The 24,845-nt window shown below is 50.2% G+C and overlaps 9 protein-coding genes across 9 annotated transcripts; 5 read left to right on the top strand and 4 right to left on the bottom strand.

Annotated features, from left to right (window-relative positions):
- Window positions 1–579: 579 nt before the first annotated feature.
- Window positions 580–3,320, top strand: An04g05310 (uncharacterized protein; the record flags this gene model as incomplete). The annotated part of the gene is made up of 4 exons (XM_001401858.3): window positions 580–705; window positions 781–859; window positions 923–2,388; window positions 2,439–3,320. The coding sequence occupies 4 exons, from the start codon at window positions 580–582 to the stop codon at window positions 3,318–3,320; spliced, it is 2,553 nt and encodes an 850-aa protein (XP_001401895.1).
- Window positions 3,321–5,429: 2,109 nt separating this feature from the next.
- An04g05300 (uncharacterized protein) lies at window positions 5,430–6,564 on the bottom strand (the record flags this gene model as incomplete). Its single annotated transcript, XM_001401857.3, has 2 exons — window positions 5,430–6,369; window positions 6,437–6,564. The coding sequence occupies 2 exons, from the start codon at window positions 6,562–6,564 to the stop codon at window positions 5,430–5,432; spliced, it is 1,068 nt and encodes a 355-aa protein (XP_001401894.1).
- Window positions 6,565–8,565: 2,001 nt separating this feature from the next.
- An04g05290 (uncharacterized protein) lies at window positions 8,566–9,061 on the top strand (the record flags this gene model as incomplete). Its single annotated transcript, XM_059747525.1, has 3 exons — window positions 8,566–8,613; window positions 8,829–8,869; window positions 9,010–9,061. 3 exons carry the CDS (start codon window positions 8,566–8,568, stop codon window positions 9,059–9,061), a joined length of 141 nt encoding a protein of 46 aa, XP_059600585.1.
- A 1,167-nt stretch (window positions 9,062–10,228) lies between these two features.
- Window positions 10,229–14,667, top strand: An04g05280 (uncharacterized protein; the record flags this gene model as incomplete). Its single annotated transcript, XM_001401855.1, has 3 exons — window positions 10,229–10,458; window positions 10,567–11,015; window positions 11,156–14,667. The coding sequence occupies 3 exons, from the start codon at window positions 10,229–10,231 to the stop codon at window positions 14,665–14,667; spliced, it is 4,191 nt and encodes a 1,396-aa protein (XP_001401892.1).
- Window positions 14,668–15,610: 943 nt separating this feature from the next.
- An04g05270 (uncharacterized protein) lies at window positions 15,611–16,839 on the top strand (the record flags this gene model as incomplete). The annotated part of the gene is made up of 4 exons (XM_001401854.3): window positions 15,611–15,833; window positions 15,898–15,980; window positions 16,046–16,704; window positions 16,821–16,839. 4 exons carry the CDS (start codon window positions 15,611–15,613, stop codon window positions 16,837–16,839), a joined length of 984 nt encoding a protein of 327 aa, XP_001401891.1.
- Window positions 16,840–17,330: 491 nt separating this feature from the next.
- On the bottom strand, window positions 17,331–19,117 carry An04g05260 (uncharacterized protein; the record flags this gene model as incomplete). The annotated part of the gene is made up of 7 exons (XM_001401853.3): window positions 17,331–17,426; window positions 17,507–18,276; window positions 18,337–18,391; window positions 18,453–18,491; window positions 18,551–18,837; window positions 18,935–18,988; window positions 19,072–19,117. 7 exons carry the CDS (start codon window positions 19,115–19,117, stop codon window positions 17,331–17,333), a joined length of 1,347 nt encoding a protein of 448 aa, XP_001401890.1.
- A 449-nt stretch (window positions 19,118–19,566) lies between these two features.
- On the bottom strand, window positions 19,567–20,842 carry An04g05250 (uncharacterized protein; the record flags this gene model as incomplete). Its single annotated transcript, XM_059747524.1, has 3 exons — window positions 19,567–19,897; window positions 20,204–20,538; window positions 20,618–20,842. 3 exons carry the CDS (start codon window positions 20,840–20,842, stop codon window positions 19,567–19,569), a joined length of 891 nt encoding a protein of 296 aa, XP_059600584.1.
- Window positions 20,843–22,087: 1,245 nt separating this feature from the next.
- An04g05240 (hypothetical protein) lies at window positions 22,088–22,994 on the bottom strand (the record flags this gene model as incomplete). Its single annotated transcript, XM_059747523.1, has 4 exons — window positions 22,088–22,192; window positions 22,270–22,319; window positions 22,394–22,852; window positions 22,946–22,994. 4 exons carry the CDS (start codon window positions 22,992–22,994, stop codon window positions 22,088–22,090), a joined length of 663 nt encoding a protein of 220 aa, XP_059600583.1.
- A 338-nt stretch (window positions 22,995–23,332) lies between these two features.
- An04g05230 (uncharacterized protein) lies at window positions 23,333–24,384 on the top strand (the record flags this gene model as incomplete). The annotated part of the gene is made up of 3 exons (XM_001401850.3): window positions 23,333–23,343; window positions 23,634–23,805; window positions 23,866–24,384. 3 exons carry the CDS (start codon window positions 23,333–23,335, stop codon window positions 24,382–24,384), a joined length of 702 nt encoding a protein of 233 aa, XP_001401887.1.
- Window positions 24,385–24,845: the final 461 nt, after the last annotated feature.

The following is a 24,845-nucleotide window of genomic DNA, read 5'->3' as shown; positions in this document are numbered from 1 at the left end:
ATAACCATGCATGGGTGGATGAGTCTATTATGCAATTTTTTATTCGCAAGACCCGTTCAAGATTTGCATATCATTATAGGCTTGTCTGGGTTACAGTATTGAGTGGATACGGGAGCTGGCCAGCATTGGGTAGTATACGAAGGGACTTAGCATGTTTAAATCCACAAAAGACATATATTGTTTGATACCTCGATATCTACATTGCGATGCCTGCTCACAAGTAATACTTCTAGCACTATCAATTTACGCAGCAGCTATATTGCATAGTTGGTATAGTTGTAGTAAGTGTACTGGTTGTGGTCGCAGATCAAATGAAGGCCAAGTTTAGTCAGCCGGAGTGAGCAACATCACGTGCCGGAAGCAGCCACGCGGCTCGGCGGCCATCGAACCGCATCATCAATCGAACTCCAGGGGCGCTGGACAGCTTCAAGTTCTCCGTTTCAGTTAATCCTTTGCCAGTTCGGCTTGGGAAATCTATCTTTATCCCATAGCTAGTCAATCAATCTCTGGTTCCAGCGCTTCTGCGCAGTTTTGTCCCTGTGGTGTAGAAGAACTGCTTAAGGCAGTCTTGCTTTCACCATGGCTCCAAGGGACACCTTGTTCCGCTCGTCGGAGATGAGCTTAACCCAGCTCTACATCGCCAACGAGATCGGAAGAGAGGTTGTCAGTGCTCTGGGAGAACTCGGTCAGGTTCAATTCAGAGATGTGAGTTGGTTCTCTGATATCTTGATTGACATGCACGAAACGAACCCGGCTGATATCTGTTACGTCTGTCACTAGCTTAACCCCGACACCAATGCGTTCCAGCGTACTTTTACGAAGGAGATTCGTCGTTTGGACAATGTGGAAAGACAGCTGCGTATGTTCTGTGATCAGTGATAAAGTTTCCATGGACTTCGATCTAACCCGTCTCGCACGCCAGGCTACTTCCACGCTCAGATGGACAAGGCAAGCATTCCCATGAGATCTTCGTCCGAATTCTCCGACACCCTGGCTGCTCCCTTGGCCTCCGAAATCGACGAGCTCGCCGAGCGCAGTGAAAGCCTCGAACAACGGATCGCTTCGCTGAACGATAGCTACGAGACCCTGAAGAAACGTGAGGTGGAGTTGACTGAGTGGCGCTGGGTGCTGAGGGAGGCTGGTGGTTTCTTCGATCGCGCTCACAGCCACACGGAGGAAATCCGCCAATCTTTCGATAACGACGAAGCCCCTCTCCTCCGCGATGTCGAACAGCAGAGCCGCGGCCCCAACGGCGATGCGCAGGGCCAGCAGTCCTTCCTTGAGATGAACATCGGGTTTGTGGCCGGTGTGATTCCGCGGGACAGGATCGGAGCCTTCGAGCGCATCTTGTGGCGTACTCTGCGTGGTAACCTTTACATGAACCAGTCGGAAATCCCTGAGGCCATCATCGACCCGACCACCAACGAGGAGTCCCACAAGAACGTCTTCGTCATTTTTGCTCACGGAAAGAGCATCATCGCTAAGATTCGGAAGATTTCTGAGTCGCTGGGGGCCTCCCTCTACAACGTCGATGAGAACAGTGAGCTGAGGCGGGACCAGATTCATGAGGTCAATACCCGCCTGGGTGATGTTGGCAATGTCCTGCGTAACACCAAGAACACCCTCGACGCGGAGCTCACGCAGATTGCCCGCTCGCTTGCAGCTTGGATGATCATTGTCAAGAAGGAGAAGGCTGTGTATGATACACTGAACAAATTCTCCTACGATCAGGCGAGAAAGACTCTTATCGCGGAAGCATGGTGTCCGACCAATTCGCTGGGCTTGATCAAGTCGACATTGCAGGACGTCAACGACCGTGCTGGGTTGAGTGTGCCTACCATTGTCAATCAAATCCGGACCAACAAGACCCCACCAACTTACATGCGGACGAACAAGTTCACTCAAGCTTTCCAGACTATCGTCGACGCCTACGGTATCTCGAAGTACTCCGAAGCCAACCCCGGATTGTACACCATCGTCACATTTCCCTTCCTTTTTGCCGTCATGTTCGGTGATTTTGGCCACGGTGCCTTGATGACCATGGCTGCCGCCGCTATGATCTTCTGGGAACGCAAGCTGGCGAAGACCAAGCTGGACGAGCTGACATACATGGCATTCTACGGTCGTTACATCATGCTTATGATGGGTATCTTCTCTATGTACACCGGTCTTCTCTACAACGATGTCTTTTCCAAGTCCTTCACCGTCTTCCCTAGTCAATGGCAGTGGCCCGACGATATTAAGCAGGGACAGACCGTCGAGGCATCTTTGAAGACAGGTTATCGTTTCCCTTTTGGTCTGGACTGGAACTGGCACGAAGCCGAGAACTCTCTTCTCTTCACAAACAGTCTGAAGATGAAGATGAGTATTTGTCTCGGTTGGGCACACGTAAGACTCTTCACCCACATCTCTTAACCAAGTATTAACCTTGTTCACAGATGACCTACGCTCTCTGCTTGCAATACGTCAACGCTCGGCATTTCAAGTCGAAGGTTGATGTTATTGGTAACTTCATTCCCGGCATGATCTTCTTCCAGTCAATCTTCGGTTACCTTGTTCTTACCATCATCTACAAGTGGTCCGTTGATTGGAACGCCCGAGGCCAGTCTCCTCCCGGACTTCTTAACATGCTTATCTTCATGTTCCTCTCTCCGGGAACTGTTGAGGAGCAGCTCTACCCCGGTCAGGCAAGCGTTCAGGTTCTGCTCTTGCTTCTTGCTGTCATTCAGGTGCCGATCATGCTCTTCTTCAAGCCGTTCTACCTCCGTTGGGAGCACAACCGTGCCCGCGCTCTTGGATACCGCGGCCTTGGTGAGCCATCCCGGGTTAGTGCGTTAGAAGACGATGCCGATGGCAATCGCGACAGCATGGCTAGCGATGGTGAAGGTGTTGCCATGATCGCTCAGGATCTTGGAGACGAAGAGCACGAGGAGTTCGACTTCGGCGAGATCATGATCCACCAAGTCATCCACACCATTGAATTCTGTCTGAACTGTATCTCCCACACCGCTTCCTACCTGCGTCTGTGGGCTCTGTCTCTGGCCCACCAGCAGCTTTCCATTGTGCTGTGGGACATGACCATTGGCGGCGCCTTCGAGCAAGAGTCCCCCACCATGCGGGTCATCATGATCGTTGTCACCTTCTACCTCTGGTTCACCTTGACCATTGCCATTCTCTGTGTCATGGAGGGTACCAGTGCCATGCTCCACTCCCTCCGTCTACACTGGGTCGAAGCCATGAGCAAGCATTTCATGGGTGAAGGCATACCTTTCACCCCGTTCAGCTTCAAGACCCTCCTCGAAGAGGATCCTGTTGATTAGTCTCTCTTTTTCTGACTGCATGCGTTGCATATTCCTTTCCTTTCACACTTTTGGATCGAGATGTCACATTATTCCATTCCCTGAGGGAATTCGATCGAATCTAGATATTCATGGCGTCTTGTCCCTTTATCCGTGTCTTTCTTTTGGCTGTGCTACTAGATGATCGGAAATATATATGTCGAATTGTACACGCAACGAGTTGTAGGTTATACCAGTAAATGTCATATCCTGTAAAATTCTACTCCATGTCTCTGCAGAGAAAGTAGACCAAAGTTAATGGTCACTCCGCATTCAGAGAAATCAGCAGTACGTCTCTGTTTTGATTATGTGCGAAACTGGAAAGCGGGTACTAAGGGAAAGGAGTCCTGCCCGGATTGCCACTAGGAAATAGAGCATTCCTTCAACGCCTCATCAGAATTAATTGACACTTGTAGCATAGTATGTTTACTTCTATCTATTGCTTGAATGAATACGAGTGTCCAACTATGGAATCTTTGCCGAGTTCACTGCAGTCAGTACCAGCATTGACGAAGGAAATTTATTATTCCACCAATTACGGGCTTTGCTAGACTAGTATGCTTCACACAATTTCTTCGGCATCTAGACCACGGAGTGATTGACAGGTTCGTTCTACGTACTTGGGAATGATTTAATATCTAGCCATTAAATAGGAATGAAGGCTACTTTAGCCACTGTTCTACGAGTGCTGCTCGCAGCTGCTAGCTATTAGTATAGTAGTAGTTGCAGCTGGGATATATTTATTTACCAGTAGCATATTCCACCATACTACATACTAGACAACCCATTATCAAAAATATGAAATCACTCAAGCACTCATTGAAGTACTAGTACTTACTGAGTCCGCTGCACTGTGATTGGATCTTGCTTGAGAGAATCTCCCTTATACCAAACCAAGCACCAATTTTTCTTCTATAGTGGGCACTTCCATCTCATATCTAGTCAAGTCTTTTTTACCTTTCTATCTACGTACTGCCCAAGAGAGTTAGCTCAGCTCAGATCGGGGGTTTAAGGAGTGATCCGAAAATCTCCGATTGGTTGGTTGTATTTTTTGAGAGACAGTATAACTGCAATCCATGAAAGGGTGAAATATTGAGCATATTGGCTAGAATTTGGAGTAAGGTTTCGACTTGGTGAAGCTTCGTTTGTGGATTGTGGTCGAAGAATTTCAGTGAGATATGGCAAATGCTGGGAGAGTAATGTTGGATCGTGAATAGTGGAGTTTATATCATAATTGAGTTATGTCAAAAACAGAGTAAATAGAAGGAGGAACATATTTTCTGGACTGTGTTGAAACTATGCTGTGTTGTTGAGCGAGAGTATCACTAACAATAGATAGTAGAGCAAGATACGTGAATGACTCGCTTTATGGTGGATTACTTGTCGCTGGATACATGTATGGAAGAGCATGTGATGAATGTCATAGTAATAGTACTAAGTCTTACCTTCTATGACTGTTTGTTGAAGGTTCGCTATGATCATAATCATAGTAGTAGACTAGTACCTGATGAGTTGGATCTGTAAATCCAGGAGTTACGCATGGTACTACTAGTACTTCAATTCTACTACTAGGTAGTCGTTGGGTAAATATATCAGCAAACTGAGTGTCTAAGCAGGGTGTACCATATTTAAATTAAATACTATTATAGAGCTATAGCATCAGTATATTATTCTACACCAGGTCGGAAATTACATAGCTATCTTTGACCCCGTTGAATGCCACATTCTTATTACATAGCTACTGATGTAATCATCTGTGAGTAGGAGAGAGAAAGATAAATTGGGCTAATGGTGCGGGGGCGGGGCAAGGCGGGAGGAATGCAGATATAACAAGTTGAATTTGAGATTGAAAGAATAACGGCTCGACATTGTAGCCTACGAGTGACTAGGAAAACGCTTTTATCAGTTGTGAATCGTATAATTATAGAATTTTTTTATTTGCATTTCGAAATATTTAAATGTTTGTGGATCATAAAGGACATGCCAGTGCAAAGGTGTCACCGGGTACCTGCTGTACGCACTGGCAGACTCGCATTAAGTTACATGAAACCATTAAACTCCACCCTAGTGCTGTTCCTGTGTGCCATGAACTCATTTGTGGTGCTGGTTGTACGTATCGATGATCTTCTGTACCTCGTCCTTCGAGCCCAGGAAGACACCGCTCCGGTCGTGAATGTGTTCCGGAACCACCTCCAGAAGACGCTCCATCTGGGAGTTCACCGCCAGACCGCCTGCGTTCTCAAAGAGCATAGCCATGGGAGCACACTCGTAGAGGATACGCAGCTTGCCCTTGCGGCTCTTGGAATCAGCCGGGTAGGCGAAAATACCGCCGTAGAGGAGAGTCCGGTAGGCATCGGCCACCATGCTACCAATATAACGCGCGCTGTAGGGCTTCTGGCCCTCGCCGGGGTACTTCAGCGAGTGGAGGTACTTGTTCACCCAGTCATCCCAGTACATGCTGTTACCCTCGTTGACCGAGTAGATGGCCCGCTTGGCAGGAAGTTGCATGTTGGGGTGTGTCAGGATGAACTCACCCAGAGAGTTCTCCATGGTGAAGCCGTTGACACCGCCGTTGCGCATGGTGATCACCAGCTGTGCGGAGGCACCGTACATGGTGAAGCCGGAGGCCACCATCTCCGTGCCGGCGCGGAGAAGGTCCTGGGCAGTGACCTTGTTGTTGGGACCAAGGACCTCATCGGGAAGCTTGAAGATTCCGAAGATGGTACCAACCGAAACGCCAGCGTCAAGGTTGGAGGAACCGTCAATAGGGTCGCAGACCACGGCATAGCGGGCGTTGGGGTGCTCGTCGAAGACAATAGCCTCCTCCTCTTCCTCGGAAACAAGGATACGGCACTTGCCAGAGCCCTTCATGGCGGAGATAAAAATATCATTGCCGATGACGTCAAGCTTCTTCTGATCATCGCCAGTCGTGTTCGAGGAACCAGCCAAACCGGTCAGGTTAATCAAGGAAGCGCGACGAATGTAGTAGGCAATCGATTTGAATGCGAATTGAAGAGCGTGGCAGAGTAGTCTGAACAGAGGGGGGATTCCGTTTAGTAAGAGAAACAGCCAGACTGAGGGGTTAACGGGAGACTCACGTGAAGTCACCGGTGGCTTCTGGAACCTTGGCCTGCTCTTCTGTGAGGAAGCGGGTGAGGGTGACAATATCAGTGTTGATTTTCTCTTGTCCTACAGGAGGAGCACCGCCATTGCCGTTTGCAGACATGTTGTGCAGCGTGTGTGGTCTGATCTGAGTGAAGAGAGGGTTCGTGAAGCAGTAGTACAAGTGGAAAGCGGAGACAATCGAGTCTGGCGCTTGGGGTTTGATCCTTTTAAGAACTTTGGCTTTTGAACCTCGGGTCAACGGGGAAAGCAGGAAGATGCGGAGATAACCAGGGTACAGAGGAGGGGAATGAGCTGGGAAGAGCGGTTAAGATGTAGTAAATAAGTACTTTGGACAAGTGGAGGAGGGACAGTTGTCAATGAGTAGAAGCTGCAGGAAGAAAGTGATCTATCCTCCATCCCAGGTGAACAGGGGCATCCTTTATCTAAGTATGAGAGTCGGGACCAGCCAGGACCAATCTTTTACCGGGTTAGGAACCTAACGTCAGAAGCCAGCATAAACCGGACTTTTACAAAAGAAAGAGAGAGAGAGTGGAGAGAGCATCCAGAACCCTTCTCCCTTTGGGCCTGACGCAATAACTGGAAGGGAAAGATGGTTTTCGTCATTCCCCCACTCTAACCCGGTTTGGGCGGGTTCCCGGCTCTTTCTCTTGCCTTCGCCCGGGTTAGCCCCGAATTTCCCCGCGCTGCGATCTGGAGTTTCTTTCTACCAGTAGTACGGAGTAGTCTATCCCGTATATCTACTATGTAGGATACTTTTAATTCTAGTAGTGTTGTCAAGCTCCTACGCTTCATATATACCAGGTATCTAGAAGCACTTCCCTTATTCATTGTTCTGTTCGAAGGAACAAGTAATCAAAGCGATAAACCACCCCACGCTGGTTTGACCCGGACTATTGGACTCCCTCGGCTCGTATTAAGGGGCTTAAAGAAAAAAATGTCGCATAAGCGCAGCTAGAAAGGATACCTATCTCGCAGCCCGTTGTACCTAATCGCGGCGGGTGGATTTCGGATGGTCACCAGACATGCGAATTTTGATAATCCGCGTCAAACTATGCCGAACTATTCGAGTCTCGCCCGCTCTGTTTAATGATTCGATTCCGGATCCCTCCCTGAACAGCCGGAGTAGTACCACCTCCTCCGTTGATCAACAAGGGATGGGCTACTGGCATGTCTCAAAGCTTTGGTCGAGCCCAATAGACCAGAGCTATTGCTCTGGACATGAATAGTACTATGATCCCCATGTTAGGCTAAGAATATGCGAGTTTCATCCATCGGGAACCCGAAATCAAAACCGGAAGGTAAGACGGGACACTCCACCGCCTTTCTTTCCGCCTTTTAGGGAAGGAAGCCACGGCAGAACGCTTGTCGGTTAGATGCTTACCTAAACCACTTATAACCGGACCAGATTGGGGCTAGCTTCTCGGTAAAATTAGCTCCGACCGGAATGCTTGAAAAACTTCGACGCGGGTTTCCAGCTTTCTTCCCACACAACAACATCCCACACTGTGTGATGCCTTCCTATAATGCCCGTGGAAGCATGCATCACATATCTGTAGAGATCACCACATTATCGTGGCTTTGCTCACCTCTGTTGTTGAACTGACACATCTGGCTTCGATGCACAGGAATCATTTGGTAAGTGCCACTTTTGCCAGCGCTTCCTTCCATCTTCTTCCCCATTCCCCTCTTTATGATGATACCTACAACCATTTCAAACTAGAGTCTTTGACCCCTTCAGGGCATGAAAACTCAATTGTTTTGCACGTCAGTCTGATGCTTTTGCTCAAGACATTCTTGTTCAATTTTTCAGGCATTGATCGAAGCAGGATGCTAACGGTCAATAGGACACTAATACTCTCATCTAGCTCCTAGAACAATGTGCGAGTCTGTCTGATTCAATGGTAAGCTTTCCGCATACTCTCCTTCCTTTCCTCCTCCCATGACTTGCATGATGCTTCTTTTACAATATATACGCTGGAAATTACCGACTGAGACCTTCGGGTCATCGACGATATAAATTGGCTATTTCTGATCAGTCATACAAACTGCCCATTGTTTTCACTGTCATCAATTTTGCTCGCATATGCTGACGGTTACAAGAATGTATACAGATCTCACAGACTCTATCTCCACATCTGATTGGCGAAGGGTAAGCTTTAATCTCACTGTCTCCTTCGTCTCCATCCCTTCGAAGATGAAACGGCACTGGGCTCCGACGGCGTCAGACATAACGTCCGGTCTTGATGGATATGCCCTTTTTGCGGCAGGCCTAGAAAACCTCGCCCACTGAGATACACTCTCGATCATTGAGATTCACACAATACGACCTCTTGGCTTGAAGCTAACTGGTAAATAAAGTGGCAGACAGTTTGCTATGATCTTCTCCCTACGGCACCTACTAAAAGGTAAATTCCAAGCCCCGTTCCTGCGATTCCCCATCATTAGAGGATGATTCCCTAGATGACGAGTCTTATTCGAGTTATCGATGCAGACAACATCTTTTTTATACCATTCATGCATTTCTGAAATACTTGTTCTCAAATAGAACGTTGCATCAGTTGGCTCAGACCAAAGCTAACTCATATGCAGTACAATGAACTTTTATTGGGACAACCTATCTCCAGTATAAGTCTGACAGTCAGGTATCTGTATGTTACCACCTCTATTCTCCGCCTAGCCCACATCGCACAATGATGAAACGACACAAAATAAAGACAAGCATATGTCCAAGTTGGCTTCGCCGACCGGGACGACAATCGTCATGACTGATCAGTCAACATGTTGTCACTACATCATCTTCAACCTCACGCGTCTATGGTGACTGACCAGCGTGGTAGTTATCAGTAGTTTCATCGCCAGCCAACAGCTTGCAACCTTATACGTAAAACGTGAGTACAAACCTACTCTTTTGCAACTCCCTTTCCCCTCGTTTACATGATGATTTACTACTATTATAATCACGACGGTCAACATAAATATTTAACCTTGATGACCACCGCCTGTGACAGGGCATTGGATCTGACATGCACCTTTTTCATTATGATTGTTTTCGTTGCACATAATGTGTGGAGTCTTGGCTGACATGACTTCAGTAATTTTCTAGGTCTTAATCTTTGATCGACATGCTCCAATTGTATTGGGGCAACGATCCTGTCCATGCGGGCAGGAGTCGTACAACATGCTGGCATGTTCTTTCCGCCGGGATCTTAGGCCTGCAGTAGTCCAAGTCTATAGCTACTATAATAAGAATCAATCCCTGGTTGTACTTGCATCTGTCTCCATCGATAACCCTGTAATGTCCTGTTATTATGTGTAGGCGCTCATGGTCTGAGGCGAAATGCCGTCCCGTGCCCCTGTCATGGCGAGCCCGATTCGCCAACGGACAAACCTTTCGCCCTATCGCGGACCCTGTGAGATGTCTGGACTACTGCCAGGCCTGACTAGTCTTGACCATCTTGGTCATAGGCCGATGTGATAGCGATGCTGGTTTGTTGGAGCAGGGTCTGGGCGAGGGGGAGCACGGAGGGCGACGGGCCTGTGAGAGGGCGCGGACGGGCAAGTTAAGCGCCAGCATCCACGCCGCCTGTGATCAAACCGGCCGGGCTGCATGTCGCGGGATGCACTAGTTCTCTGAAGAGTCAAGACCTGCAACTCCATTTCTTATCCCCGCCCGCTGCTTGTTGGCTCTTGTGCTATTTTTAACATTTAGAGGGACTCTAGCACGCATCTTGCTGGCCTCCCTGGTCAGTCGATCGAAACCCACGATGCTCGTCGAACCGTTGATACGTACCGACTGGCCCGTCTGGGCCTGCAAGCCTCATCCACACCTGGTTGGACCAGAGGCTGTTGCAAAGAATAGAAATCGGTCTGCGCTTCAGCCCTCTCTGGCTCCTTCTCAATCGCTCGTCGTGTTGGCACAATCTAATCTCCCTCCTGCCTTTCAGCCCTCAGCCCTCAGCCATGGCTCCGTGTTCGGTTGGCCCTGCATCCTTCCGTTAGTATGAATAGGTGCGCCCAGCTTTTCTCACACGCTGTGGTCCTCGACTTGTTCTCGTGTCTGTCTCGCGACGCTGCAAGGTACTGATCCACGGCCTCTTTATAGCTGGCGATCGTCGGGCAATGCTGGCGACGAGCCGCCGTCTGGTCCTTATTCTTACAGCGGCTGGCCGACACCTCTTACCTCCAGTAACCAGCCGTCTCCTAGTCGTCGAGAGCATGCTGTACAGCCCCCTCCTCTGACAACATCGCTGGGTGGTCATCAATTCCAAGGGCTTGGGCTCGCGCTGGGTTCGGGCTACAGTTCCACCCCTCTCTCGTCGACCTCATTGTCTAGTCCTTTCACACAAGGCCAGTCTCCCGCCGTAGGCTCGCCTGGAGGGGCGGCAATCGGATCGTCACCAATGGCTTCTAGACAATACAATGTACCTTACAATCCTCAGGATTGGGGTCCAGTGGGCAGTGGCTCAATGAATGCTGGCCAAGCTACATATACGCCACCAAATAGCATGTTGCGGATCGTCTCTCAGCCACGGTCAACCGGTCCTCACTCAGGTCTGTCTTTGTTTTTCTTCTGTCCCTACTTCTCTGACTGCCTCATACTCCTGTATTCCTTTGCCCTTTGTAGTCTTGGAATCTCTAGCTTGCTGCATATTCTCGGTGACCAGGAAATCGAACCTAATGTGACCTTGTAGATGTATCTTTGTCGCCGCCTCCACCACCATACTCTCCGCCAAGCCAGCAACATCAGAGAGAAAATGTCAGTCAGAATACATCATCAATGGGCTCTACGTCACCCAGCATTAGCTCTTCATATAATGGGGCGGTGCGTGCAGGTGTGGATGCTCCCTCAGAGTATCGACAACGCCGTCTTCCCCGTACTCGCCCTCTGTCGATGTTCGTGGGAAGTGAGTCGAGCCATAATCGACGAGTTTCACTACCACCGCCTCCGCCGCTGCCACCAGGCCTTTCATCTAGGTCTTCATCCCAGAATAGATCAGAGACTTATAGAGAACCTGCGTCAGTTATGGCAGGGCCAGGGCCGCACATTGTCGTCTCGCCTGATAATCTCCACTCGACACAATTGAGCGACGATAGCAACATGCTTGAGCCTACTCAACCCTTTGATACGGATCGGCCTCCAGCTGCAAGAAGGGCCGTATCTGCTGGGCCAGCCGTCAACAGTGCGAGTTCATCAAGAGCTCATAGTCAGTCTGGAGCACGATCCCCTCCAGGAACTAGTTGGGAACCGGGAATGCCCCTTCCTCCACCCCCACCAGGACCGCCGCCGGCCACAAGGTCACAGAGCGTGAATGGTCTCTCTGACTCGTCGTCATCCCGGAACTCGCAAGGTCCTGTTAGGGGCGGCAGGGCACGGCCGCCTCCGGTTTTAGGCACAAGTTTGGATAGCATTCCACCAACACCAGCTGGATGGGTCGATGAAACAATCGATGTTAAACCCAGGACAGAGAGGCAACCCCTAACCATTGACACGGCAACTACATCCAATACGAACGGGCCGGAATCACTAGAGTCGTCTCGCGCAAGTCATAATCCCAATAGTGGTGGTCTTTTTCGGAGCCCAGCTATCAAAGACCCAAATGCTAAAGGCATCCGAGAAAGGAGGATTGAACGCCGGAACAGGCAAAGCCAGGTGCTTGATAGCCTCAGTGCTGTCTCCATGAGCAGCAACCCCTGGGCTGAAGCTCTCGAACAACTAAAACCCTCCAACCTAGTCCTGGGAGAATCGAGCGTGGACACGGATAACGGCCGAAACCCCGCTTCGGCCAAAGCTGCACCTCTCAGCACTCGTAGCATTTCTTCTGATGGCCCACAAATTACATCACGATCTAGGGCGTCTTCTGGGGGTCTATTTTCAAACCGGTCCTGTTCAACCCCCAAGCCTGAGCCGAGTCCTCAAGCACCGACCTCAAATTCGCGGTTTGCGCAGACGCCGCCATTTTCACCGGGAACAGAAAGGTCGTCTGCATTCCCCAAACGTACATCGCCAGCACTACCTCCCAAAGCCCTACCAACGCCCCCTCTGCAATCTGGTTCAGAAACTACACCGTCTCGGCCTGGGTCCAAGGAAGAACGACCAGTCTCACATATACTACACCTTCCAAACGAGCCTGTGACTACAGTCTCCCCCTTAGCCCCACGTCGCGTGTCGGCCCAGCAAAATCCATCTCTCGATTCTGTCATTAAACGCGATGACGATTATGTCCGGAACGCTATACAGAGACATCGTGAGTTCATTGAGAAGGAGGCCGGCACGATGGATGAGAAAGAAGCATTGCGGTTGTTTGCCGACTTCATCATCTCAGAGTCCCAGATCCGGCGTGAGAGGTATGCTAAAGTATGGGACCTGGATTCTTTTGATGTTGAAAGTGTACGCCGTAAATTGTTTGTCTCCCCTCCCAAAACAGCGCCAGTGCCACAGACCAGCCAGGTAGTACCCGGTCCATCTTCTAGAAGGGCGTCCAACCCTACGGCGCCTAAGCTGGACATACCCCAGGTACGTCCAGAATCGGCCTGGTGGAACAATTATCAGCCGTGCCTCTCACCAATCGCAAGTCTTGGGCTGAGTAATGACGAGATGAGCTCGAGGGGACGGGCGCCTAGTCGATGGTGGGAGTCAAAGACTGGTTCTAGCAGTGAAGGGGGGGAGCGAAGAGTGCAGAGGTCAAAGAGGGAGACCAAATATATGGGATTATCACGCGGGGCTCTGCTATGGGAGGAAAGTCAGGGCTCGTCTGACACAGGGAATGCCGGCACATCGAATGGGGGTAATCAGTACGCTGCATATGGTCCCGATGAATACCCTCCCGAAAAGGTTGGGTGGCACGAGGAGCCTGCCCTGGAAGACTACTCCAACAATGTCCGCCTCGGATCTAGTAGGCGGTTTGAAGAAGTGCAGAGGATGGATGTCTCGAGACTGATCACCTTGCCACCGCCGTATCCCCGACACTATCCTGCGGTCAACAACAGCCATCCTGACCTCGTTACTTATCGCACATTGGTGCGATCAATTACAGACTTATCGGAGATCAAGACCGCCAGGCAGCGACACCAAACGGAAATGGATGGGCTGTTCCAAGATCACCAAGCACGCGTCCGAGAGGGACGTCGGCAATTCAAGGCCAACATCCAGAGTCAAATCCAACAAGGCAGTATCACCTTTGCGGAGGCGGCAGAAGCAGAGGCTGCATTGATTGTGGAGGAAAACCGGCTTGAAAGAGATCTGATAAAGGGAGGGCTGGACACATACCAAGAATCAGTATTCAAGCCGATGCGTGCGATTCTTGCAGACAGGATTGACAGGGCTACGGCGTGCATTGACGAGCTACGTGGCAGGCTGTTTGACGACGCACGATCCGAGACCCCAGACCAAACACAGGAGGAAGGGGATGAGAAGCCAGAGCTCCTAGAGAAGCTCACACAACTCAAATGGTTATTTGAAGCGCGTGAGCAATTACACCGCGAGGTATTTGATCTAATCAGCGATCGCGACGAGAAGTATAGAGCCGTGGTCCTACTACCCTATAAGCAAGCCTCCAATGAGGACAAAGTACGCGAGACCAATGAGTTCTTTGTCAAAGATGCCTTGGATCGCCGGGTGGACTACGAGGCCAATGCTTTAGCACGTCTCGAATCCTTTCTAGATGTGATCGAGGGAAATGTAGCGCGTGGGGTGGAGATACAGCTGTCAGCATTCTGGGACATTGCGCCGTCTCTGTCAGAGTTGGTGCAACAGATCCCTGAGAAACTCCGTGGCTTTACGGTCCAGATTCCGGCCAACGAATACGAGGAGAACCCGAGTTACCGGGCACATCCACTGCAGTACCTGTATACGCTGGTATCTCACGCGGAAAAATCCAGTTACCAGTATATTGAGTCGCAGATTAACCTTTTTTGCCTACTACACGAGGTTAAGTCCGCTGTTATGAGGGCCAGTTGCAACCTCATGGAGGCAGAGCGAATCCGCCTGGGCGAGTCCGAGGGCAAGGTGCAGCAGGAAATGCAGGAGACCCGTACGGATGAGGAGCGCACATTGACAAGCGATCTAAAAGACAAGGTTGCTACCGTGGAGGGTCAGTGGGCAGAGGCCCTGGGAAGTGGGATTCAGCGCCTACGCGAGCGAGTGAAAGAGCAGCTAATGGTGGAAGATGGATGGGAGGATCTGGAGCAATTGGAGCAGGCATAAATGAAGCAAAGTTGTTGTTTGTTAACGAGTGATGACTGACGAGGGGGCTATCAAGAGGTTATTTCTGCAATGTTGTTCTATGCTGTTTCCTGGTTGATGGATTGATTGATTGATTTGATTGCTGTGTCGCTAGAAGATACCCACATTCGTTTGCAGCTGCGAATCCACTTGATAATTGATTGAATGATTGGAATAAATGGAGATATCCTGGTAAGATTGTTCCTCCGCGCCGATGACCGGACGGGTAGCCACGTGACCGTTGCGGCTTCTAGAGGTTTCCTTCCGAATCCTCGAACTTTTTCCCCTTTTGCCTTCTCCTTCACCAAACCACTCGTAGTCTTATTTAATACGGACCTTCCCCCCTCCCCCTCTTCCACGGTACCATCCCTCTTTGCTCCTACTCTCCCATTGCCACCTGGGACTTGATTGATCTGTCTTTGCTCCAGCGTCTTTGAAGTGAGACGTTTTTTCTGTGACTGTAAGTTGCCTCTGAATTTTCTTCTACCCATTCTTGCACACTCTTCTCCTTCCCAATCCTGACCAGGTTGCCCTTCTATAATGAGGGGACCCTGTCTTGGAGAGGGCTATCCCATCGAATGATGAGAACTCATAGCTGGCACCAGTCAGACGGGGATGTTTTTACGAATTCATCTTCCATGCTGAGTAGCTTGCGGTCCGGGAAACGCTATCCGGATCCTGAAACGATGCCTTCACTCCTACTGGAACATTATCGCACTACGTTTTATGGCTACGAATAAATGCTAATATTGTGTGTGCGATGGTACAGAACAACAGCTTTTTTTGGCGAAAGAAGGAAGAAGAAGAAAGACTCGGACTCGCTAAGCAAATTGACCCACTAGCGAAGTTCAGCCCCGCAATAGAGCAGCTTTTCTTTCCATCGAGATCGTTAGACCAATTGATAATAAAATAAACTACCACCATCATGGTTCTTCACAACCCCAACAACTGGCACTGGGTGAACAAGGATGCCTCCGGCTGGGCCAAGGACTACCTTAAGGAGAACCTCTCCGTCCTCTCCGTGGAGGAGAACGGAGTCTCTGCCAAGATCTCCAACCTGCTGAGCATGGATGGCGATGTAGACGTCAGTCAGAGAAAGGGCAAGGTCATCACCTTGTTCGATGTCAAAGTACAACTCGAGTATGAAGGTTCGTAATTAAGCAATGATAGTGTTTCTCTCTGTTCAGGGCACACCACTAAGACCTTTGACAGGTAAGACTACGGACGACGAGTCCGTTAGTGGAAAGATTTCCATCCCCGAGGTTGCCCATGACACCGAGGAAGATGAGTACGTCGTATGTTCCCTTTAGCCCCTCGTATTCCCATAGCTGTCCAGCCAATTAACCCCATGGCTCTTTAGTTCGAGATTGAGAACTACTCGGATTCTCCTTCCAAGCAGGCCGTGAAGGATCTGGTTCGCTCCAAGCTCGTTCCTCAGCTCAGACAGGCTTTGGCCAAGCTTGGTCCCGCCCTCATTGCTGAACACGGCAAGGACCTTCAACACGCTCCTGGTGTCAACCCTTCCAGCGGGTTCGCTGCTCCCAAGTACCACCCCCAGACTTCCAAGAAGGAATCCTCTGCCCCTACGACCACCACCACTACTACCGCGGAGAAGGTTTCGGTCAACACTACCACCGTGACCGCTTCGGACGAGTTCCGCACTACGGCTGAGGAGCTGTACAACACTTTCACCGACCCCCAGCGCATTGCTGCTTTCACTCGCGGCCCCCCTCGCCAGTTTGAGGGCGCTCAGGTGGGCGGAAAGTTCGCCATCTTCGACGGCAACGTCACCGGCGAGTACATCAAGCTCGAGGCCCCTACCTTGATTCAGCAGAAGTGGCGTTTGGCCCAGTGGCCCGCCGGTCACTTCAGCACGCTGGAGATCAAGTTCGACCAGAACGATGTCGACGGCGTCACTCAGATGCGCGTGACCTGGACCGGCGTTCCTGTCGGCCAGGAGGATGTCACCAAGCAGAACTGGGATGTGTACTACGTCCGCAGCATCAAGCAGACTTTCGGGTATGTTCTAATCCCTTGTTTTGCCTTTTAGCCAATTGCTTCCTCACAATGGCTTGCCAGATCTTCTTATTCTTGGAGACAGTTGCTGATGGTAGTTTTTCTTCTTCTTGGTATAGGTTTGGCACTATTCTCTGAGCGCAACCGCGAAACCATGACCATATCATGATCTAAATTCAGCACTTGGGGGGTATGAGGGCGACAAAGGATCCTGTTTGCATCCACGCGTCCTGTAGAAGACGGGGGTAGCGAACTGCTTTTTGGATTCGTACAAACTGTGTTTCTGGGAACAGGCATCTTGCGCCGACTCATCCTTACCTCTCACCTGACCTGATATAAAACTCCTCCCCTCCAAGCAATTGGGGGTATGCGTCCAACGAATGCACGATAGACAGACCATGAACATATTAGTAGATGAGACAATCACGATAGGAAGAAGATATAAATCTTTGAACTTCTACACTTCTGGTACCTGTTACATATATTACCTCTATTGTTCTTGCTTGCAAGAAATGCTGCTTCAAAACCGATCTGAATTTTGATCTACCCTATTTTGTTTTCTCTAACACCCGTCTCCCAAGTCGCTAATATATCATCATAGAAGAGAATCATAAGAGAAAGACCCCTCTCTACAGAGTCTTCTCGATCATCTCAATGCCGTAATCCTCCTTGAGGGTCTTGATCAGAGGAGCACAGATGTCCATAGTCATGGGAGCAACAACACCCTAGAGTAGCAACTACCGTTAGCAAAGCAGCCTGATACGGAACAGGAAAGCTCCAAAAGACAAAGAGAATGGGAGCATACCTTCTGGTTAATAGTACCATCCAACACCAACTTAACAGCAACACCACAAGGCACACCAACAGTCTTAGCCATAGCAGAGTACCCACCGGGGACACCATACTCGCAGAGAGTGCTAGTACGAGTCTCCTTCTGGCCATCCTTGTGCTCAATCTCGAACTTGTGCTGCAGCATGACCAGATCACGCTCACCCTCCTCATACTGCATCTTCTTCTCGAGAGTAGCGCACAGAGTATCGAGCGGGTTACCACGGGGAGTGATCTGCTCGTCACTGAAGAGGCCGATCCAGCGGAGACCGGAGATGATGCGGTCGCGGTCATCGTTGTTAGCGAAGGCAGTCTTGGAGGCGATGGCCCACTCGAGGTCCTTCTCGGCGGAAGAAGTGGCGCCGAGGATCTGCTTCGTGGCCTCCTTCCAGGCAATAGGGGTGTTGAGGTACTCGCGGCCCTCGTCGGACAGGAAGCCAATGTCAACCAGAACCTTGATCATCTCAGGGAAGCCCTGGTAACGGAGGGTGCCGCGGACGACGGTCTGGGCTTCGGGGATGTTGTAGCGCTCCCGGTAGGGGCAGGAGTCGCGGTTGGGGTAGGCGACGAAGGCAAAGCCCGGGTAGATGAAGTAGGGCTTGGCCGTGGCCATCAGGTCGGGGCCGGCGACACTGAATTCTTGGCCGTCCTTGTAGAACTTGGCAGCGTTGCGGAGAGCAAGGAGGACACCGCGGCTGGACCAGCTGAACTTGTAGCCCAGAGGGTTGTTGGAGCATTCGGGGGCGGCTGGTTGAAGGGGGTTAGGATTGTGTGGATTAAGAGGTTTGAGGGGGGTGGTTGACTTACGGAGGCCACCGCAGTAGCTGAGGAAAGAGGTGATCTTGCCGCCTTCGGCGTGGACCTAAGGGGTGGGTTAGGGATGGGTTATGTGGTAGCAGTGGTATGGGTAAGTTTGGACTTACCTCGGAGATGGTCTTAACGGCGTAGAGGTGGTCAATACCCTATTTGAAAGCTGGGTTAGTTCACTATTAAGGATTATGATTTGTATAGGTAGACATACAGGGTCCAGACCGATCTCGTTCATGACGGTGATGCCGGCCTTCTTGCACTCCTCATCCAGCTCCATCATGGCGGGGGAGACGTAGGAGGTGGTGACGACGTGCTTCTTGGTGCGGATGGCGGACTTGATGACATTGGCGTGGAAGGTGTAGGGGATCAGGGAGATGGCGAGATCGACCTGCTCCAAGGCCTTGTCAAGAGCAGCATCATCGGTGACATCAAGGGAGATGGCCTTGGTGTTCTTGAAGCCCTCGCAGAGCTTCTGAGCACTCTCGAGGGTTCTGCAAGCTGTTGGGAGTATAGTGGACGATGGTCAGCTAATGTTGGGTGCTAACCGGATAGTATAAGATAAGGGGAGAAAATCAGTCAATTGAGCTGTACGTACCAACAGTGACGTTAACGTCAGCCTTGCTGAGAACCTCAACGGTGGGCTTCGTGACTATCGAGACATTGTCAGTGGAATGGAATCCATCAATGACCCTCAATGCGGGGTCCGGGGGGAAGAAGAGATGGGGGACATACCGAAGCCCGAGCCCAACAGGAGAACCTTGGAACCGGCGACAGGCATGATGACAATTGAGAAGATATCAAGGTATTAAATTGGGAAAATAGGAAGAAAACAATATCAGGAGAGGAAATGAGTTGAGTCAGTGTTGCGAGTGGTTGCTTCGATTCCCCCGCCAGTGTGAGTCACGTGGGGCTGCCCACTTGGTCGGATGCGGTATCGGAGGCTGCGATAGCGGACACTCTATTTTATCTGATTATTTTACATGATCCGTGATTCCCCGAGGTGGAGATGCTGTCCCATATAATTATGTGCGCTGCCTGCATCTATATAAGCTCATGGAAACCCTCTTTTTTTCACCTTTCAGCTCACTGCCATAAATTCTAGATGACAAATGGGGGAATATTCGTCGATGCTCCCAAGGATGACTCCAAAACTCCCAATGATTGATGCCAGACTGGTAACCCAGTCCATGTATACAATAGAGAAAAGAATTAAGGGAACACAACCATCTACAGATCTTTAACCTTGCCATTAGTTTCCTCCGCAGAGTCAGATGTTTCGCCGTCGAAGTTCCCCTCTGCATCCGGGTTCTTCTTTGACTTGGAGATTCGACGCTGCCATCTCAGCATCACGGGCAGGAACTGCCAAAGGTCAAAGTCCGGCCACAGGACATCAAGGAAGACGATCTCCGTATCCTCGTGGCATTGCCAAAGCATGAAGTCACTCAAGCGCTCAACTCCAGATGTCCGGACCAGCAGATCTAAAGGAGGATTGTCATGGGTGAATAGATGTTCTGACAACGTCTGACGCGTGATCGTCTCGGGGGACATAAAGACGAGACTCTCTTTCCCGACGGCGGGCTCCGTTGCTGGGGCTTTCCCACTGGCAGCATCTTGTTGACCGGCGAGATGGAGAGTCGACGAGGAAGAGAACGAAGATCCATTTTCATAGACTCCGTTCGGTGTCTTGTGCTTCGTCGTTTCGCCGTCTCCTGATGACTCTGATGCCGCCTCCGAGTCACTCGGTACCTCCTCTCCTTTCGAAACCTGCGCCTGTGCTCGGATGTTTTGTGTAATGTGGGATTCTGAGAAGGGCGTCCTCGAGGAGATGGACGACGGACGAGTCGACGGAAGAGGCTGGCTGTACTCAGCCACGGTATCTCGAACAGCCGTGGTAATCTCATCGCGCGATGTGTACGGGAAACAGATGTTCAATACGCAGTCACCGTTGTTACTGGTCATTTCGACGGCCCGGTTCACTGCAGCAAGAACATCCGGCCTGAGCAAGTCCAGCCGACCCAATATCCGCACCTTGGCCCCGTAGCGATCCAGAATCTCACCGTGCTGAGCCATCTGCGACAACTTCACCCTGGCCATCTCCATCAATGCATCCACCTCGAATTTGGAGCGTTTGAAGTTTTCGATGCTGAAGGCGTAGATTGTAACCACTTTGACGCCACTCTTGTAACAGACTTCGAGAATCTAAATCATCGGTATAAGTCAGCAGCTGATATTGGCGGAAGGCAAAAGTTATCCATGAACCGAACTCCATCGGACTCACCCTTGCCAAAGCCTCAAACCCCATGTTGTGTCCTTCTACGGTTTCAATCCCGTGCGTTCGGGCAAATCTCCGGTTACCATCCATGACAAAGGCAATATGTTGTGGAACTGGACCCTGACGGATTGCTCCAACCAAGAGGTCCCGGAGTTGGCCAATGGCAAACTCGATTGGCGGCGAAGCAAGGAGCCATTTCCGGAACCTCGACAAGTGTATCGATGTCGACATTTTGGCTGATTATGCGTATATTTCAAAGTATGACAAGCTTTTCCGACTCAAAAAGGGCTGAATTGTGGAAGGCTGCGAAAGATGCGGAGGACGTTTCACGATGCAAGACGGGGGGTGTCCGTGTAGTGCAGGGGCGATGCACCAGGCAGTATCTCGATATCCTGACAAGTGAGCCCAAGCAGCCGCACCCTAGCAAACTGGAGAGCAGATATGAAAGAGATGACGGCCACCAGAGGTATAGTGAGGGTAATGTAAGCTTGGGGATGTGCCCGGTAGGGCCGTGCTCATCAGGCTACACTGTTCTTTTTTTATTCGCGTTGGATCGTCTCCCGGGGGTAACGGGGATCGTCGGTTTCGGCGGACCCTCAAGGAGCGACAGAACACCGCAAAATGGTCCAAGAGGTAATTGAAGTCGCAGAAAGCGGTGACAACGAGCGAAGAGGCAAAGGAAATAGCGCAGAAGGGGGAAACGTAACCTGGATGGAAGACGGGGTGGGTCGGCCGTGACTTTGATCGGACGGTTTTCTCCACGTGTAAATACTAAATACCCAATAACAGCTCTCAACGTAACCGCGCCTTCGAGGCTCCCCAGCCTGGCCCGGCCATGCCTGAGGATGCCTTTTGCTGCCTCAACGGCCATCCTGACCTCCCGAACGGTCAGAAAGAAAAGTCATCTGAGAAGCCTTTGTAGAGAAACGGTGCTGAAACTTCACAGCGACACGCGGGGAAGATTCTCCTGGGCCACATGCAGCCACTTTGCCTTGTCAGCTGACAAGCTTCGACCAAACCGAGCAGCCGCCATCGCTTTGTGATCTTGCATGACAGCCACATTGGCAGATACCAGGAGAGAAAGCGTATTCTAATGGTTCTGGCCAGATATAAGTAACTCTGGCAGCAGGCATGGGTGGCTCTCGTCCTTATCACCGTCTGTTTGAGGACATCTCTCAGGCCAAGATTAGCTATGTACATTAGCGTCACCCATTCTCATCTTTAACTGTTACCATTTGATGCAAGGAGTCAGTCAAGCTCTCCAATATGATCGAACTTAGTATGGGGTTTCCATTGAATGTCGAGTCATTCTATGTTGCCCGATAGGGTTGTTCGCGAATAGTTGTGGCTTAGAAGTACGTTGGAAGCATAGGTCTATCTCTGGAAAGACACAAAGAGTTGGTGCAGAACTGTTAAGCTACTTAATCCAAAATATGTATCTCCGAAGATTTAGCTAGCTAGATATTCAGGTAGTAACTATATCTGACCGTGCCGATAGTGCCCATGCGTCCAACCACCGAATAGTCTTCCGCCTCTGAAAGCGCGAGAGGTCCGTGTTATCTGCCTAGGAACGCGCACTCCCTAATAACACTTTGATTCAAAAATCCATGTCCATATCCCTGAATGCTGCATGATTGTGCTTAAATATTGCTGCAAACCATCGACAGTCGAGGTCCGTGGACGTCGGCACGAGGATAGAGTATGCGGGCTTCCATCCACAGAAATGGGATTTTTATTAGCTTAATCATCCTGTTGGGTGCTACTAGTAGTTTCTAGACTGACATCCACTCTGCAATTCATCCAATCGCAATATAGGCACTATATCGCATGCGAGAACGATTGGATTTCCGAACGAGGGGTTACAGGAAGTATGCGAGTAGCGGGCGCAGTAGTCCCTAGTTAGTCCATCCATGGTTAGAATAAGATAAGGCCGGGAAGACGGAAGCCCAATCTGGCCTGATAATGATCGCAATTTGGATATTCGGATTCTCCTGTTTTCCCAATCTTCCCTGATAGATTCGGGGCCGAGATGATGGCGACTGCATGTCCGGCATGTTGAGGAAAATCCCAAGCTGGCCAGCCGTTCGAACCGAGACACCTTGATTGTTAGAAGTTGGAGAGTTGGAAAAGCTTCCCCGCCTGACGGCCGCCCCGCGGACTGCTGCGTCTCCCGCCTTCGGGCTTCACTGGCTCGCTTTCCCTTCAGGAATCCCTGGGCATCGTTGAAAACCCCTAGGAGGTCTGTTTTCTCATCGAATATTATTACCACACAAATAGAAGAAAAGATAACACTCAACTTATTTGTCGTTTACGGAAGTGGTCCGCTGCGGCTACTAGCTATCGCCTCATTTCCCGTCAGTGCCACTTTCGGGTGCTTCGCCATCAACGAACTGTGATCTTGAATACCACATCTGCCATTCTTTTGCCTGGTATCTCTCTATCAACGATCGGAAAACATTCACCAACCCTTGGAGGATCTTCATCATCTCCGTTTTGCCAAGCAGTCCTGGATCGTCTCACCTGAAACTGGACCTTGGTACTACCCATTGGTGGATTGTTTCAGCCAATGTTATCCTGTCTTCATCCTGCACTTTGAATCCATCCCTCCAGTAACTCAACCTCGAACGATATAATATCTGGATTCCACGATATTTAGCCTGCATCCCGGCACAGTCTGCACTCAGCCACACAGACCACGTTCTCTATTGTGGCTTTGACAACATGTCGATCAAGTATGTAGATGTTCCCCACCATGCCCAGTTGAGCTACTTTGATTATTGTTCTGCATGCGTCTAGTATTGATCTTTTTTTACTTCATCACTTCATCACCTCTGATTTATTACCTCTGGCATGCTGTGTCAGAAGGATTAGCTTTCTTCTCCCTTGACTCTCTTGCATCATCCCATGACACCCTTGCATGCGCACTTCTCAGTCAGAACACCTGCGATGTATACTTCTTTCAAGCCAAAATGGTGGTAGTTCGCTGAGAAATTCATGCTAATTATAATACCCAACATAACAGCTGGGTGATGCTGCAAGGCCCCGAAGGCTTTGTTCGACTACCCAATGAGCATCATTTGTTCGCCTCTCCTCCGCGGACCACTCTGTCTCTGCAACCCCTAGGCTCTACCGCCAGCAAGGATTCCTTTTCCAAGCAAAGCAATGCTGGCCGAGTCTACCTGACAAATCAGAGGGTACTGTCTTGCTTCTGGACCCTATCATCTGACAAACTCTCGTTAACATAATCATGTCAGATCGTTTACATTCCCGCGCAACAAACGAAAGAGTTTCAATCGTTTTCCGCACCATTACTTAATGTCCATGACGCCCATGTCACTGCACCCTTCTTTGGGCCCAATGCATGGATTGCTCTGGTCCAGCCGGTATCTGGAGGAGGCATCCCTGCGTCTTTGCCTGCTGTGCAGCTCAAGGTGACATTCAAAGAAGGAGGGGCGTTCGATTTTCATAACAATTTTGAAAGAATCAAGGAGCGTCTACAACAGGCTGTCGAGAATACGCAGGCGAGCAGTCGAGGTGCCCAAAATGTTGACATGTCTGCAATCCATCTCGACGAGCTACCTGCGTACACCGGCCCATCGGGTGGCACATCTGGGGCTGTCCACAGCACTGCACAGGAACCTGTGAGTTCACAGTCTCATCACACAGGGCCAGAGGCGGGTTCGGAGCCAATGGAGCCCCCACCGGATTATGAAGAGGTGCAGCAGCAAAGTGTGGTGGATGCATTCGAAGAGAGACTGCGTCTAGGCAATTAAAACCAGGGCTGGTGCGTTCTTCCATGCTTTCTTCCATGACTAGATAGTCTCCAATTTCCTTCCACACATATTCCAGCGAGAGCTTCAAGCCCAAGCGGCCTTTTTAATATTTCTCCTGTATACTACTTGAAATTCTATTATTGAAATGCAGTGCATCACAAATAGTAAAACCCATAGTTCAGAATAACAACAACGGAACGGCACGATCATTAATTAATTAATTAATTTGATAGAGTAAGAAAACGAGATATTACCGCATTAGTCACGGCCGACCCGAGCGGCCAATCACGTGTACGATAATTGCGACCATCGCCCGGCGGCCGGGGTGTTCCGATTTTCCAGGGCCGGCAGAAACCAGCAACGCCAAAGCTTCGAGTTCGTTAAAACCAACCCCATCCTCAATTACCGCGACATCCACCGCCCACACCCCCCTCTCGCCCTCTTCTCCCAATTGAAACCAT

This window comes from Aspergillus niger, assembly GCF_000002855.4.
Source record: "Aspergillus niger supercontig An04".
NCBI lineage: Eukaryota > Fungi > Ascomycota > Eurotiomycetes > Eurotiales > Aspergillaceae > Aspergillus > Aspergillus niger.
This window is presented reverse-complemented; position numbering and strand designations above follow the sequence as displayed.